Source organism: Coregonus lavaretus (assembly GCF_964263955.1).
Source record: "Coregonus lavaretus genome assembly, chromosome: 27".
In the NCBI taxonomy this organism is placed as follows: domain Eukaryota; kingdom Metazoa; phylum Chordata; class Actinopteri; order Salmoniformes; family Salmonidae; genus Coregonus; species Coregonus lavaretus.
This window is the reverse complement of record NC_140014.1, coordinates 42,231,848-42,247,914: the sequence shown is the minus strand read 5'-3', so window position 1 is coordinate 42,247,914 and position 16,067 is coordinate 42,231,848. Positions and strand designations below refer to the sequence as shown.

The 16,067-nt window shown below is 47.7% G+C and overlaps 1 protein-coding gene across 1 annotated transcript; it reads right to left on the bottom strand.

Annotated features, from left to right (window-relative positions):
• Nucleotides 1–353: 353 nt before the first annotated feature.
• Nucleotides 354–15,178, bottom strand: cox16 (cytochrome c oxidase assembly factor COX16). The gene is made up of 4 exons (XM_084144427.1): nucleotides 15,056–15,178; nucleotides 14,495–14,572; nucleotides 2,539–2,607; nucleotides 354–1,174 (listed from the first exon to the last, which is right to left on the bottom strand). The coding sequence occupies exons 1-4, from the start codon at nucleotides 15,113–15,115 to the stop codon at nucleotides 1,061–1,063; spliced, it is 321 nt and encodes a 106-aa protein (XP_084000553.1). The 5' UTR covers nucleotides 15,116–15,178; the 3' UTR covers nucleotides 354–1,060.
• Between the last annotated feature and the right edge of the window lie 889 nt (nucleotides 15,179–16,067).

Genomic DNA, 16,067 nt, shown 5'->3' with positions numbered 1-16,067 from the left:
GTCTTACCAACAGCCTAGTGCTGGGTGAAGAGTCTTACCAACAGCCTAGTGCTGGGTGAAGAGTCTTACCAACAGCCTAGTGCTGGGTGAAGAGTCTTACCAACAGCCTAGTGCTGGGTGAAGAGTCTTACCAACAGCCTAGTGCTGGGTGAAGAGTCTTACCAACAGCCTAGTGCTGGGTGAAGAGTCTTACCAACAGCCTAGTGCTGGGTGAAGAGTCTTACCAACAGCCTAGTGCTGGGTGAAGTGTCTTACCAACAGACTAGTGCTGGGTGAAGAGTCTTACCAACAGCCTAGTGCTGGGTGAAGAGTCTTACCAACAGCCTAGTGCTGGGTGAAGAGTCTTACCAACAGCCTAGTGCTGGGTGAAGAGTCTTACCAACAGCCTAGTGCTGGGTGAAGAGTCTTACAGCCTAGTGCTGGGTGAAGAGTCTTACAGCCTAGTGCTGGGTGAAGAGTCCACTAGGTGAAGGGTCCACTAGGTGGACTCATCTCACAAATATATAAATGTCATCGTCATACATACTTCTCTGATTTGGTTGGAACTGAAAGCGAAAGAAAATACCAAATATCCAGTTTCACACAGCTCCACATAGGCCTAGTGGTTCATATTTTCATCATGACAATTGGCGAGGCATATGTGTACCAGGGACGGGTGGGTACCAATACACACCTCTGCCACCTAGTGGCCATATTGGTCATGACATTGAGATATAGCACAACTGTTTGTCTATCAGAGTGGAGAAGAGAGGTGCTGTACACAGACAAGAACCGGACTCATATTTCAAAACATTACATTTTTTAAATAACATATATTACATGTACATTTGTTGTTTACATACAATTACATCACAGATTCAACTATCCACTTCCAAAACTCTCATTTACTCAAAAGGTTTTGTTACTTCGAGTTGCACGATAAATACATATTATATTCCTCAAGCCATTGGCCTTGCAGTGGTCTTGGTGCTAACTTGGCCCTGTGTCTTCCCATCTTCCCCAGTCTATCCTGTTGCAAACTGTACAGCCGCTGGTCAGTGGTATTCCAAGGCAATCTCCATCACGCTGCCTTTCCCTGTCTGGACCGTTGCTGCTCCTGGTATTCCTTGGAGTCTTCCCAGGGACGAGGACCTCTGATGTTCCTCCACGCCTCCAGGTTGACATCCTTCATCTTCTGTTGTTGGGACAGAGAGACAACAGGATGGGGTTAGGGGCAGGTCTTTACTCCACACATCAGGACTACACAGAACACCAGGGGAGGTTTTAGTAGATAACAGAACACCAGGGGAGGTTTTAGTAGATAACAGAACACCAGGGGAGGTTTTAGTAGATAACAGAACACCAGGGGAGGTTTTAGTAGATAACAGAACACCAGGGGAGGTTTTAGTAGATAACAGAACACCAGGGGAGGTTTTAGTAGATAACAGAACACCAGGGGAGGTTTTAGTAGATAACAGAACACCAGGGGAGGTTTTAGTAGATAACAGAACCCCAGGGGAGGTTTTAGTAGATAACAGAACACCAGGGGAGGTTTTAGTAGATAACAGAACACCAGGGGAGGTTTTAGTAGATAACAGAACACCAGGGGAGGTTATAGTAGATAACAGAACACCAGGGGAGGTTTTAGTAGATAACAGAACACCAGGGGAGGTTTTAGTAGATAACAGAACACCAGGGGAGGTTTTAATAGATAACAGAACACCAGGGGAGGTTTTAGTAGATAACAGAACACCAGGGGAGATTTTAGTAGATAACAGAACACCAGGGGAGGTTTTAGTAGATAACAGAACCCCAGGGGAGGTTTTAATAGATAACAGAACACCAGGGGAGGTTTTAGTAGATAACAGAACACCAGGGGAGGTTTTAGTAGATAACAGAACCCCAGGGGAGGTTTTAGTAGATAACAGAACACCAGGGGAGGTTTTAGTAGATAACAGAACACCAGGGGAGGTTTTAGTAGATAACAGAACACCAGGGGAGGTTTTAATAGATAACAGAACACCAGGGGAGGTTTTAGTAGATAACAGAACACCAGGGGAGATTTTAGTAGATAACAGAACACCAGGGGAGGTTTTAGTAGATAACAGAACCCCAGGGGAGGTTTTAATAGATAACAGAACACCAGGGGAGGTTTTAGTAGATAACAGAACACCAGGGGAGGTTTTAGTAGATAACAGAACCCCAGGGGAGGTTTTAGTAGATAACAGAACACCAGGGGAGGTTTTAGTAGATAACAGAACACCAGGGGAGGTTTTAGTAGATAACAGAACACCAGGGGAGGTTTTAGTAGATAACAGAACACCAGGGGAGGTTTTACTAGATAACAGAACACCAGGGGAGGTTTTAGTAGACAACAGAACACCAGGGGAAGTTTTAGTAGACAACAGAACACCAGGGGAGGTTTTAGTAGATCACATATTTTGAAATTAAAGATAAGGAAAAATCATATCTTTGAGTCTTCCAGGATGGTGTCAGAGAATATTCTACAGCATGTCAGTACAAGCACAGCTCAACTCCCCTCATCCCCCAGACACCTACCTGATACTCCTCCTCCAGGATTACAGACTGTTTCTGGGGATTCACCTTGGCCTCCAGGGTTGGATCCAGCTGGAGGAGAGAGAGAGGAGAGGAATGGTTACAGTCACACACACACACACACAAGGCAGTTCCTTATTCACACACAGACAGACAGATCACAGAAATATGATTTGGTGAACAAATGGTATATTAGATCATGAACATTCTGTGAAAGATACAGCTGGTATAAATCACAGCTCTCAACTCAATCGGGGGGAGAAGAAGCAAGTAAGCTCCAGAGTTCCAACACTTGCCAATCAAAATGAGAGGCAGCCTCCTCCCATCCTCCTCTTCGCTCCTCCCCCCTCCTCCTCCTCCTCGCTCCCCCCCTCCTCGCTCCTCCCCCTCCCCCCTTGCCCCCCCCCCCCCTCCCCCTCCTCCTCCCCCCCCTCCTCCCCCTCCCTCCCCCCCCCCCCCCCCCTCCTCCTCCCTTCGGCCTTCGGTCTTTCCTTAGGTGTAGTGTATTACAATGATTTTGAAATAAAGCCAATCATTATTTAATTTGTGTAGCACTTTGACAATGAGCACTTAACAAAACATTACACTAAAACCCCCAGAAGGTTGAGCGAAGTCCACCAGACCCCAGCGGGAGGGAAGAAACCTTGAGAGGAGACCAGGAGGGGAGAAACCTTGAGAGGAGACCAGGAGGTGTGGGAGGGGAGAAACCTTGAGAGGAGACCAGGAGGTGTGGAAGGGGAGAAACCTTGAGAGGAGACCAGGAGGTGTGAGAGGGAAGAAACCTTAAGAGGAGACCAGGAGGTGTGGAAGGGGAGAAACCTTGAGAGGAGACCAGGAGGTGTGGGAGGGGAGAAACCTTGAGAGGAGACCAGGAGGTGTGGGAGGGGAGAAACCTTGAGAGGAGACCAGGAGGTGTGGGAGGGGAGAAACCTTGAGAGGAGACCAGGAGGTGTGAGAGGGGAGAAACCTTGAGAGGAGACCAGGAGGTGTGGAAGGGGAGAAACCTTGAGAGGAGACCAGGAGGGGAGAAACCTTGAGAGGAGACCAGGAGGTGTGAGAGGGGAGAAACCTTGAGAGGAGACCAGGAGGTGTGGAAGGGGAGAAACCTTGAGAGGAGACCAGGAGGTGTGGAAGGGGAGAAACCTTGAGAGGAGACCAGGAGGTGTGGGAGGGGAGAAACCTTGAGAGGAGACCAGGAGGTGTGGGAGGGGAGAAACCTTGAGAGGAGACCAGGAGGTGTGGGAGGGGAGAAACCTTGAGAGGAGACCAGGAGATGAGTCCCAAATGGCATTGTATTCCCTATATAGGGCTCTGGTTAAAAATAGTGCACTACATAGGCCAGGTGTCAAACTCATCCCACGGCGGGTCGAGTGTCTGCAGGTTTTCACTCCTCCCTTGTACTTGATTGATGAATTAAGGTCACTGATTAGTAAGGAACTCCCCTCACCTGGTTGTCTAGGTCTTCATTGAAAGGAAAAACCCCAAAACCAGCAGACACTAGGCCCTCTGTGGAATGAGTTTTGACACCCCTGACATGGGAAACAGGGTGCCATTTGGGACACAAACCATGTTGGTCTGGGGGGGATAAATAGAACGAGTCAACGAGGAAGAGCTCTAATTGGGTCATAGAGACACAGTCAGTGGCTGTAAGACTTAACTAGGTCACTATCTGGGAGGGAAGATGGAGTGGTTAGTGACGTAGTGTACAGCGGCTGAGTGTGTCCTCTAGTTAACATGGGAAGTGATTATTTTCACTACATAGACGCACTGACTCCGACCCGCGGCTATTTGGCCAGGCCTAGGTATGCATATACGATTATTTATCTCACGCACACACACACACACACACTACACAAACACACTCACACAAACTTAAAACACACATAATCACAGCAGCAGCAGTCACTGCTGAGGACCAGGGTTGAGAGGGAGACTGTCCCTGCTGAGGACCAGGGTTAAGAGGGAGACTGTCACTGCTGAGGACCAGGGTTGAGAGGGAGACTGTCACTGCTGAGGACCAGGGTTGAGAGGGAGACTGTCACTGCTGAGGACCAGGGCTAAGGGGGAGACTGTCACTGCTGAGGACCAGGGTTGAGAGGGAGACTGTCACTGCTGAGGACCAGGGTTAAGGGGGAGACTGTCACTGCTGAGGACCAGGGTTAAGAGGGAGACTGTCACTGCTGAGGACCAGGGTTAAGGGGGAGACTGTCACTGCTGAGGACCAGGGTTAAGGGGGAGACTGTCACTGCTGAGGACCAGGGTTAAGAGGGAGACTGTCACTGCTGAGGACCAGGGTTAAGAGGGAGACTGTCACTGCTGAGGACCAGGGCTAAGGGGGAGACTGTCACTGCTGAGGACCAGGGCTAAGGGGGAGACTGTCACTGCTGAGGACCAGGGCTAAGAGGGAGACTGTCACTGCTGAGGACCAGGGTTAAGAGGGAGACTGTCACTGCTGAGGACCAGGGTTAAGGGGGAGACTGTCACTGCTGAGGACCAGGGTTAAGGGGGAGACTGTCCCTGCTGAGGACCAGGGCTAAGAGGGAGACTGTCACTGCTGAGGACCAGGGTTAAGGGGGAGACTGTCACTGCTGAGGACCAGGGCTAAGGGGGAGACTGTCACTGCTAAGGACCAGGGCTAAGGGGGAGACTGTCACTGCTGAGGACCAGGGTTAAAGGGGAGACTGTCACTGCTGAGGACCAGGGTTAAGGGGGAGACTGTCACTGCTGAGGACCAGGGTTAAGGGGGAGACTGTCACTGCTGAGGACCAGGGTTAAGGGGGAGACTGTCACTGCTGAGGACCAGGGCTAAGGGGGAGACTGTCACTGCTAAGGACCAGGGCTAAGGGGGAGACTGTCACTGCTGAGGACCAGGGTTAAGGGGGAGACTGTCACTGCTGAGGACCAGGGCTAAGGGGGAGACTGTCACTGCTGAGGACCAGGGCTAAGGGGGAGACTGTCACTGCTAAGGACCAGGGTTAAGGGGGAGACTGTCACTGCTGAGGACCAGGGTTAAGGGGGAGACTGTCACTGCTGAGGACCAGGGTTAAGGGGGAGACTGTCCCTGCTGAGGACCAGGGCTAAGGGGGAGACTGTCACTGCTAAGGACCAGGGTTAAGGGGGAGACTGTCACTGCTGAGGACCAGGGTTAAGGGGGAGACTGTCACTGCTGAGGACCAGGGTTAAGGGGGAGACTGTCACTGCTGAGGACCAGGGTTAAGGGGGAGACTGTCACTGCTGAGGACCAGGGTTAAGGGGGAGACTGTCACTGCTGAGGACCAGGGTTAAGGGGGAGACTGTCACTGCTGAGGACCAGGGTTAAGGGGGAGACTGTCCCTGCTGAGGACCAGGGCTAAGGGGGAGACTGTCACTGCTAAGGACCAGGGTTAAGGGGGAGACTGTCACTGCTGAGGACCAGGGTTAAGGGGGAGACTGTCACTGCTGAGGACCAGGGTTAAGGGGGAGACTGTCACTGCTGAGGACCAGGGCTAAGAGGGAGACTGTCACTGCTGAGGACCAGGGCTAAGGGGGAGACTGTCACTGCTGAGGACCAGGGTTAAGGGGGAGACTGTCACTGCTGAGGACCAGGGCTAAGAGGGAGACTGTCACTGCTGAGGACCAGGGCTAAGGGGGAGACTGTCACTGCTGAGGACCAGGGTTAAGGGGGAGACTGTCACTGCTGAGGACCAGGGCTAAGGGGGAGACTGTCACTGCTGAGGACCAGGGCTAAGAGGGAGACTGTCACTGCTGAGGACCAGGGCTAAGGGGGAGACTGTCACTGCTGAGGACCAGGGTTAAGGGGGAGACTGTCACTGCTGAGGACCAGGGTTAAGGGGGAGACTGTCACTGCTGAGGACCAGGGTTAAGGGGGAGACTGTCACTGCTGAGGACCAGGGTTGAGAGGGAGACTGTCACTGCTGAGGACCAGGGCTAAGGGGGAGACTGTCACTGCTGAGGACCAGGGTTAAGGGGGAGACTGTCACTGCTGAGGACCAGGGCTAAGGGGGAGACTGTCACTGCTGAGGACCAGGGCTAAGAGGGAGACTGTCACTGCTGAGGACCAGGGCTAAGGGGGAGACTGTCACTGCTGAGGACCAGGGTTAAGGGGGAGACTGTCACTGCTGAGGACCAGGGTTAAGGGGGAGACTGTCACTGCTGAGGACCAGGGTTAAGGGGGAGACTGTCACTGCTGAGGACCAGGGTTAAGGGGGAGACTGTCACTGCTGAGGACCGGGGCTAAGGGGGAGACTGTCACTGCTGAGGACCAGGGTTAAGGGGGAGACTGTCACTGCTGAGGACCAGGGTTAAGGGGGAGACTGTCACTGCTGAGGACCAGGGCTAAGGGGGAGACTGTCACTGCTAAGGACCAGGGCTAAGGGGGAGACTGTCACTGCTGAGGACCAGGGTTAAGGGGGAGACTGTCACTGCTGAGGACCAGGGCTAAGGGGGAGACTGTCACTGCTGAGGACCAGGGCTAAGGGGGAGACTGTCACTGCTAAGGACCAGGGTTAAGGGGGAGACTGTCACTGCTGAGGACCAGGGTTAAGGGGGAGACTGTCACTGCTGAGGACCAGGGTTAAGGGGGAGACTGTCACTGCTGAGGACCAGGGTTAAGGGGGAGACTGTCCCTGCTGAGGACCAGGGCTAAGGGGGAGACTGTCACTGCTAAGGACCAGGGTTAAGGGGGAGACTGTCACTGCTGAGGACCAGGGTTAAGGGGGAGACTGTCCCTGCTGAGGACCAGGGTTAAGGGGGAGACTGTCACTGCTGAGGACCAGGGTTAAGGGGGAGACTGTCACTGCTGAGGACCAGGGTTAAGGGGGAGACTGTCACTGCTAAGGACCAGGGTTAAGGGGGAGACTGTCACTGCTGAGGACCAGGGTTAAGGGGGAGACTGTCACTGCTGAGGACCAGGGTTAAGGGGGAGACTGTCCCTGCTGAGGACCAGGGCTAAGGGGGAGACTGTCACTGCTAAGGACCAGGGTTAAGGGGGAGACTGTCACTGCTGAGGACCAGGGTTAAGGGGGAGACTGTCACTGCTGAGGACCAGGGTTAAGGGGGAGACTGTCACTGCTGAGGACCAGGGTTAAGGGGGAGACTGTCACTGCTGAGGACCAGGGCTAATAGGGAGACTGTCACTGCTGAGGACCAGGGCTAAGGGGGAGACTGTCACTGCTGAGGACCAGGGTTAAGGGGGAGACTGTCACTGCTGAGGACCAGGGTTAAGGGGGAGACTGTCACTGCTGAGGACCAGGGTTAAGGGGGAGACTGTCACTGCTGAGGACCAGGGTTAAGGGGGAGACTGTCACTGCTGAGGACCAGGGTTAAGGGGGAGACTGTCACTGCTGAGGACCAGGGTTAAGGGGGAGACTGTCACTGCTGAGGACCAGGGCTAAGAGGGAGACTGTCACTGCTGAGGACCAGGGTTAAGAGGGAGACTGTCACTGCTGAGGACCAGGGTTGAGAGGGAGACTGTCACTGCTGAGGACCAGGGTTAAGAGGGAGACTGTCACTGCTGAGGACCAGGGTTGAGAGGGAGACAGTCACTGCTGAGGACCAGGGTTAAGGGGGAGACTGTCACTGCTGAGGACCAGGGTTAAGGGGGAGACTGTCACTGCTGAGGACCAGGGTTAAGGGGGAGACTGTCACTGCTGAGGACCAGGGTTAAGGGGGAGACTGTCACTGCTGAGGACCAGGGTTAAGGGGGAGACTGTCACTGCTGAGGACCAGGGTTAAGGGGGAGACTGTCACTGCTGAGGACCAGGGCTAAGAGGGAGACTGTCACTGCTGAGGACCAGGGTTAAGAGGGAGACTGTCACTGCTGAGGACCAGGGTTGAGAGGGAGACTGTCACTGCTGAGGACCAGGGTTAAGAGGGAGACTGTCACTGCTGAGGACCAGGGTTGAGAGGGAGACTGTCACTGCTGAGGACCAGGGTTGAGAGGGAGACTGTCACTGCTGAGGACCAGGGTTGAGAGGGAGACTGTTACTGCTGAGGACCAGGGCTAAGGGGGAGACTGTCACTGCTGAGGACCAGGGTTAAGGGGGAGACTGTCACTGCTGAGGACCAGGGTTGAGAGGGAGACTGTCACTGCTGAGGACCAGGGTTAAGGGGGAGACTGTCACTGCTAAGGACCAGGGTTAAGAGGGAGACTGTCACTGCTGAGGACCAGGGTTGAGAGGGAGACTGTCACTGCTGAGGACCAGGGTTGAGAGGGAGACTGTCACTGCTGAGGACCAGGGTTGAGAGGGAGACTGTCACTGCTGAGGACCAGGGTTGAGAGGGAGACTGTCACTGCTGAGGACCAGGGTTGAGGGGGAGACTGTCACTGCTGAGGACCAGGGTTAAGAGGGAGACTGTCACTGCTGAGGACCAGGGTTAAGAGGGAGACTGTCACTGCTGAGGACCAGGGTTGAGAGGGAGACTGTCACTGCTGAGGACCAGGGTTGAGAGGGAGACTGTCACTGCTGAGGACCAGGGTTAAGGGGGAGACTGTCACTGCTGAGGACCAGGGTTAAGGGGGAGACTGTCACTGCTGAGGACCAGGGTTAAGGGGGAGACTGTCACTGCTGAGGACCAGGGTTAAGGGGGAGACTGTCACTGCTGAGGACCAGGGTTAAGGGGGAGACTGTCACTGCTGAGGACCAGGGTTAAGGGGGAGACTGTCACTGCTGAGGACCAGGGTTAAGGGGGAGACTGTCACTGCTGAGGACCAGGGTTAAGGGGGAGACTGTCACTGCTGAGGACCAGGGTTAAGGGGGAGACTGTCACTGCTGAGGACCAGGGCTAAGGGGGAGACTGTCACTGCTGAGGACCAGGGTTGAGAGGGAGACTGTCACTGCTGAGGACCAGGGCTAAGGGGGAGACTGTCACTGCTGAGGACCAGGGCTAAGGGGGAGACTGTCACTGCTGAGGACCAGGGCTAAGGGGGAGACTGTCACTGCTGAGGACCAGGGCTAAGGGGGAGACTGTCACTGCTGAGGACCAGGGTTGAGAGGGAGACTGTCACTGCTGAGGACCAGGGTTAAGGGGGAGACTGTCACTGCTGAGGACCAGGGTTGAGAGGGAGACTGTCACTGCTGAGGACCAGGGTTGAGAGGGAGACTGTCACTGCTGAGGACCAGGGTTGAGAGGGAGACTGTCACTGCTGAGGACCAGGGTTGAGAGGGAGACTGTCACTGCTGAGGACCAGGGTTAAGGGGGAGACTGTCACTGCTGAGGGTGTATCATAGAACAGGGACAATAAAACCGAAAAATGATCCGCCACCGACCATTTTGCTGATTTCGTTCATTTGCCAATATAGGTGATTGTTAAATGGGACAGTTGATGGCTAAAACCATCAAACTAGAAGTGGTAGTTGAAAGGGTCATAAAAAATAAATAAAAACCTGTGGTGTACATTAATGTTATAAACTGTGGTGCACATTAATGTTATAAATGGTGGTGTACATTAATGTTATAAACTGTGGTGTACATTAATGTTATAAACTGTGGTGTACGTTAATGTTATAAACTGTGGTGCACGTTAATGTTATAAACTGTGGTGCACGTTAATGTTATAAACTGTGGTGCACGTTAATGTTATAAACTGTGGTGCACGTTAATGTTATAAACTGTGGTGTACATTAATGTTATAAACTGTGGTGCACGTTAATGTTATAAACTGTGGTGCACGTTAATGTTATAAACTGTGGTGCACATTAATGTTATAAACTGTGGTGCATGTTAATGTTATAAACTGTGGTGTACATTAATGTTATAAACTGTGGTGCACGTTAATGTTATAAACTGTGGTGTACGTTAATGTTATAAACTGTGGTGTACGTTAATGTTATAAACTGTGGTGTACATTAATGTTATAAACTGTGGTGCACGTTAATGTTATAAACTGTGGTGCACGTTAATGTTATAAACTGTGGTGCACGTTAATGTTATAAACTGTGGTGCACGTTAATGTTATAAACTGTGGTGTACGTTAATGTTATAAACTGTGGTGCACGTTAATGTTATAAACTGTGGTGTACGTTAATGTTATAAACTGTGGTGCACGTTAATGTTATAAACTGTGGTGCACGTTAATGTTATAAACTGTGGTGCACATTAATGTTATAAACTGTGGTACACGTTAATGTTATAAACTGTGGTGTACATTAATGTTATAAACTGTGGTGTACATTAATGTTATAAACTGTGGTGCACATTAATGTTATAAACTGTGGTGTACGTTAATGTTATAAACTGTGGTGCACATTAATGTTATAAACTGTGGTGTACGTTATTGTTATAAACTGTGGTGCACGTTAATGTTATAAACTGTGGTGCACATTAATGTTATAAACTGTGGTGCACGTTAATGTTATAAACTGTGGTGTATGTTAATGTTATAAACTGTGGTGCACGTTAATGTTATAAACTGTGGTGTACGTTAATGTTATAAACTGTGGTGCACGTTAATGTTATAAACTGTGGTGCACATTAATGTTATAAACTGTGGTGCACGTTAATGTTACAAACTGTGGTGCACGTTAATGTTATAAACTGTGGTGTACGTTAATGTTATAAACTGTGGTGCACGTTAATGTTATAAACTGTGGTGCACGTTAATGTTATAAACTGTGGTGCACATTAATGTTATAAACTGTGGTGTACGTTATTGTTATAAACTGTGGTGTACGTTATTGTTATAAACTGTGGTGCACATTAATGTTATAAACTGTGGTGCACGTTAATGTTATAAACTGTGGTGCACGTTAATGTTATAAACTGTGGTGCACATTAATGTTAAACTGTGGTGTACGTTAATGTTATAAACTGTGGTACACGTTAATATTATAAACTGTGGTACACGTTAATGTTATAAACTGTGGTGTACGTTAATGTTATAAACTGTGGTGCACGTTAATGTTATAAACTGTGGTACACGTTAATGTTATAAACTGTGGTGCACGTTAATGTTATAAACTGTGGTGCACATTCATGTTATAAACTGTGGTGTACATTAATGTTATAAACTGTGGTGCACGTTAATGTTATAAACTGTGGTGCACGTTAATGTTATAAACTGTGGTGCACATTCATGTTATAAACTGTGGTGTACATTAATGTTATAAACTGTGGTGCACGTTAATGTTATAAACTGTGGTGCACATTCATGTTATAAACTGTGGTGTACATTAATGTTATAAACTGTGGTGCACGTTAATGTTATAAACTGTGGTGTACATTAATGTTAAACTGTGGTGTACATTAATGTTATAAACTGTGGTACACGTTAATGTTATAAACTGTGGTGCACGTTAATGTTATAAACTGTGGTACACGTTAATGTTATAAACTGTGGTGCACATTAATGTTATAAACTGTGGTGCACATTAATGTTATAAACTGTGGTGTACATTAATGTTATAAACTGTGGTGCACATTAATGTTATAAACTGTGGTGCACGTTAATATTATAAACTGTGGTGCACGTTAATGTTATAAACTGTGGTGCACGTTAATGTTATAAACTGTGGTGCACATTAATGTTATAAACTGTGGTGTACATTAATGTTATAAACTGTGGTGTACATTAATGTTATAAACTGTGGTACACGTTAATGTTATAAACTGTGGTGCACGTTAATGTTATAAACTGTGGTACACGTTAATGTTATAAACTGTGGTGCACGTTAATGTTATAAACTGTGGTGCACATTGATGTTATAAACTGTGGTGCACGTTAATGTTATAAACTGTGGTGCACATTCATGTTATAAACTGTGGTGCACATTAATGTTATAAACTGTGGTGTACGTTATTGTTATAAACTGTGGTACACGTTAATGTTATAAACTGTGGTGCACGTTAATGTTATAAACTGTGGTGCACATTAATGTTATAAACTGTGGTGCACGTTAATGTTATAAACTGTGGTGCACATTAATGTTATAAACTGTGGTGTACATTAATGTTATAAACTGTGGTGCACGTTAATGTTATAAACTGTGGTGTACATTAATGTTATAAACTGTAGTGCACATTAATGTTATAAACTGTGGTGCACGTTAATGTTATAAACTGTGGTGCACGTTAATGTTATAAACTGTGGTACACGTTAATGTTATAAACTGTGGTGCACGTTAATGTTATAAACTGTGGTACACGTTAATGTTATAAACTGTGGTGCACGTTAATGTTATAAACTGTGGTACACGTTAATGTTATAAACTGTGGTGCACGTTAATGTTATAAACTGTGGTGCACGTTAATGTTATAAACTGTGGTACACGTTAATGTTATAAACTGTGGTGCACGTTAATGTTATAAACTGTGGTACACGTTAATGTTATAAACTGTGGTGCACGTTAATGTTATAAACTGTGGTGCACATTAATGTTATAAACTGTGGTGCACGTTAATGTTATAAACTGTGGTGCACATTCATGTTATAAACTGTGGTGCACATTAATGTTATAAACTGTGGTGTACGTTATTGTTATAAACTGTGGTACACGTTAATGTTATAAACTGTGGTGCACGTTAATGTTATAAACTGTGGTGCACGTTAATGTTATAAACTGTGGTGCACGTTAATGTTATAAACTGTGGTGCACATTAATGTTATAAACTGTGGTGCACGTTAATGTTATAAACTGTGGTGCACATTAATGTTATAAACTGTGGTGTACATTAATGTTATAAACTGTGGTGCACGTTAATGTTATAAACTGTGGTGTACATTAATGTTATAAACTGTAGTGCACATTAATGTTATAAATATATTGTTCTACTAATCATCACATTAATTTATCACAATCTGTATTTTTTCCCTCATGGCCCAGCCCTAGTACATCAGCCCCAGGCCCCCCTAACACAAGACAAGAGGAGAGGCCCAGCCCTAGTACATCAGCCCCAGGCCCCCCTAACACAAGACAAGAGGAGAGGCCCAGCCCTAGTACATCAGCCCCAGGCCCCCCTAACACAAGACAAGAGGAGAGGCCCAGCCCTAGTACATCAGCCCCAGGCCCCCCTAACACAAGACAAGAGGAGAGGCCCAGCCCTAGTACATCAGCCCCAGGCCCCCCTAACACAAGACAAGAGGAGAGGAGTCAACTGCATGGAACAGACAGGCTTGATGTCCTCCCTAGCTCCAGCCCTAGGATGCATCCCAAATGGCACCCTATTCCCTATGAGCCCTGGTCAAAAGTACCGCACTATATAGTCATTTGAGATCCAGGGAATAAGGGGTCATTTGAGATCCTGAGAATAGGGGGTCATTTGGGATTTCACTCTCACACGGTCTCTCTCTCACTCTCACCCCCCCCCTCCCCCCACCCCCTCAGATCAGGGTTCAAAACTAGACAGTGATGTCATTGTATCTAGGTCATAGCTATTCATATAAGAGCACTGTATTTTTTTTGTCATCAAAGATACTAGTTAGTGGTAGGTGGTATATAGAATATACAGCTGCGTAGAGGTATGATGATTCTGTCACATAATGTACAGATTTCAGTCCTAGAGGGCAGCACTGAATACATCGTGCTATTTTGACACGTAAAGGTTCTAGTGTACCTGCGTCGTGACTGACTCATGAGCAGTACTCCATCTGTCCACAGGGTGGCGCTACATCCACACACTCAGCGTCAGTGCCACTGTGCCGTCAAATCATCAGTCAAATGTTCACACACACGCACGCGCGCATGCATACATACATACATTTGAAAGAGTAAAATGATATACTGCAGTGTGTAGTAAAAAATGATATTATAAATACCGCAAGAAAATAAAGATATTTGCTGAGGAATCAAATAACCTCTTAGGACTGGAAAGGAGGTATAACCCTCAGCGCCTCAGGATGTCTCTCACTGCCCGTCTGTCTGTCCTGTTGGTCCTATCTGTCTGCGCTCGGTGCCTAAGGCAGTCTTTCATACATTTCAGAGCACACGGTGTTGATTTCATTATGCTGGATCAGCTGCTGTACCTTCTTCCTGATCTTCTGAGCGTCGTAGCGGATCTGTGTGAACTCCCGGAGCCCAAAGGAACCTCCCACTACCAGCAACTTAGAAACAGAATCCAGACGTCATAAATTGGTTTCATAACGAGGCATTGTCATCAATATACAAGCACAGACTGGACAGTCATACGATCTCTGACTGCACTAACTATTGAAACTAACAAGTATGCCGTCAAGGATGAATGTGCATTTAGGTGTTCAAACAGAGGACGGATACAGAGGATGGATGACTTATTAGTGCTTCTAGTTAACTCTCTGTTGAAGATGTCTCAGTTCACTTGTACTTTAATTGTTTGGAGAGTGGCTTTTATTTTGTCAGTCTCAGAGGGCTAGTTGAAAATTCGCTGTTCATGTTTGTAGCCTACGTGTTGATGTTAATGATCAAGCTGCTATCTAGTGGATGTAGCCAACTTTAGCTAACGTTAGCTGATAAGCTAATAGCCACTGATAGCTAAGCTAGCTACCCTCTCTCTAGAAAGCAAAAGTCTGTCACGAAACTGAAAAGACGGTATCAAACCTATGACTCACCAACATGGGAACGCCATATTTAAGGGTTTTGTTCCTCTGTAACGCTTTGAAGGTCAACATGATTATTCGACCCAGATAAACTCTACAACCCCATGTTACTTGTTGTTCACTCCGGAAGGTGAATTCCGTCGGACGCACTTCCGAGAGTAGTCCTACTCACTATAATTCCCGGATGTTTCATAAACTCCCATTTTAAGTTCCGCATGTGGAGTGACAACAGTGGCAGATTTTGGCTGTGGCTGTGATGAATTATTGGTAATATGTATGAGATCTGTTGGCATATTACTTTAGCCACATGTTATGTAAAAAAAAAAAAAAAGCCCCACATTATCTACGTGTTTCTGTAAAGAACATTGATCTAAATAACGTGCCATCCCACTTATTTAATTTATTCCATTGTCCATATACTGTAAGTTTGATTACAGAATCCAACATAAATATGTAAGTGAATCAAAGAAATGAATAAGCTCTTCCCCCAACCTCATCTTCTTCTCTATCAGCCTCTGAATTCATTCTTCCATCCTCCATCCCATCTTCCTCTGGCAGACGACCAGAGCCAGTGGCCCCAAAGAAAACGCTGTATAGGAACAGGATTCTTCTCAAACACAAGGTAGTATAACTACTTCTTGCTAGAAGGGTGCATTGAGCTTGGGTACAAAACCTCCTGGGCTGAAATGTCAGAATATGATATAGCGTATTCCCCTTGTATCCTCAGCATTGCCCTTTAGCCAATCTACGCTAAGCTAAGCTACCATTCATCTATATTGAACCATATTACACTTGCACCTAAAGCTACTTTCCAGCTTGATCTTCTCTTATGAATCTGCAGCATCACTTCACCACGTCATACTTTTGCTGAGGCTGTTCATTTTGAATGTCATATATTGCTTCATCACAGACACAATAAACATCAGTGGTTATTCATGTCAGTGTGTACTTAGCAAAGTAGGAAGGAGTGTAAATTAAGGACCAAGTATAGCAATTTTGTCTTTATTTCAATTGTTGTTTCTTT

Coding starts and splice junctions, on each gene's coding strand:
- cox16 (XM_084144427.1), bottom strand. CDS start 15,115: ATGTTGACCTTCAAAGCGTTACAGAGGAACAAAACCCTTAAATATGGC. Junction 14,573..15,055: donor AATATGGCGTTCCCATGTTG/GTGAGTCATAGG, acceptor TCTGTTTCTAAG/TTGCTGGTAGTGGGAGGTTC. Junction 2,608..14,494: donor CTCAGAAGATCAGGAAGAAG/GTACAGCAGCTG, acceptor TCTCTCCTCCAG/CTGGATCCAACCCTGGAGGC.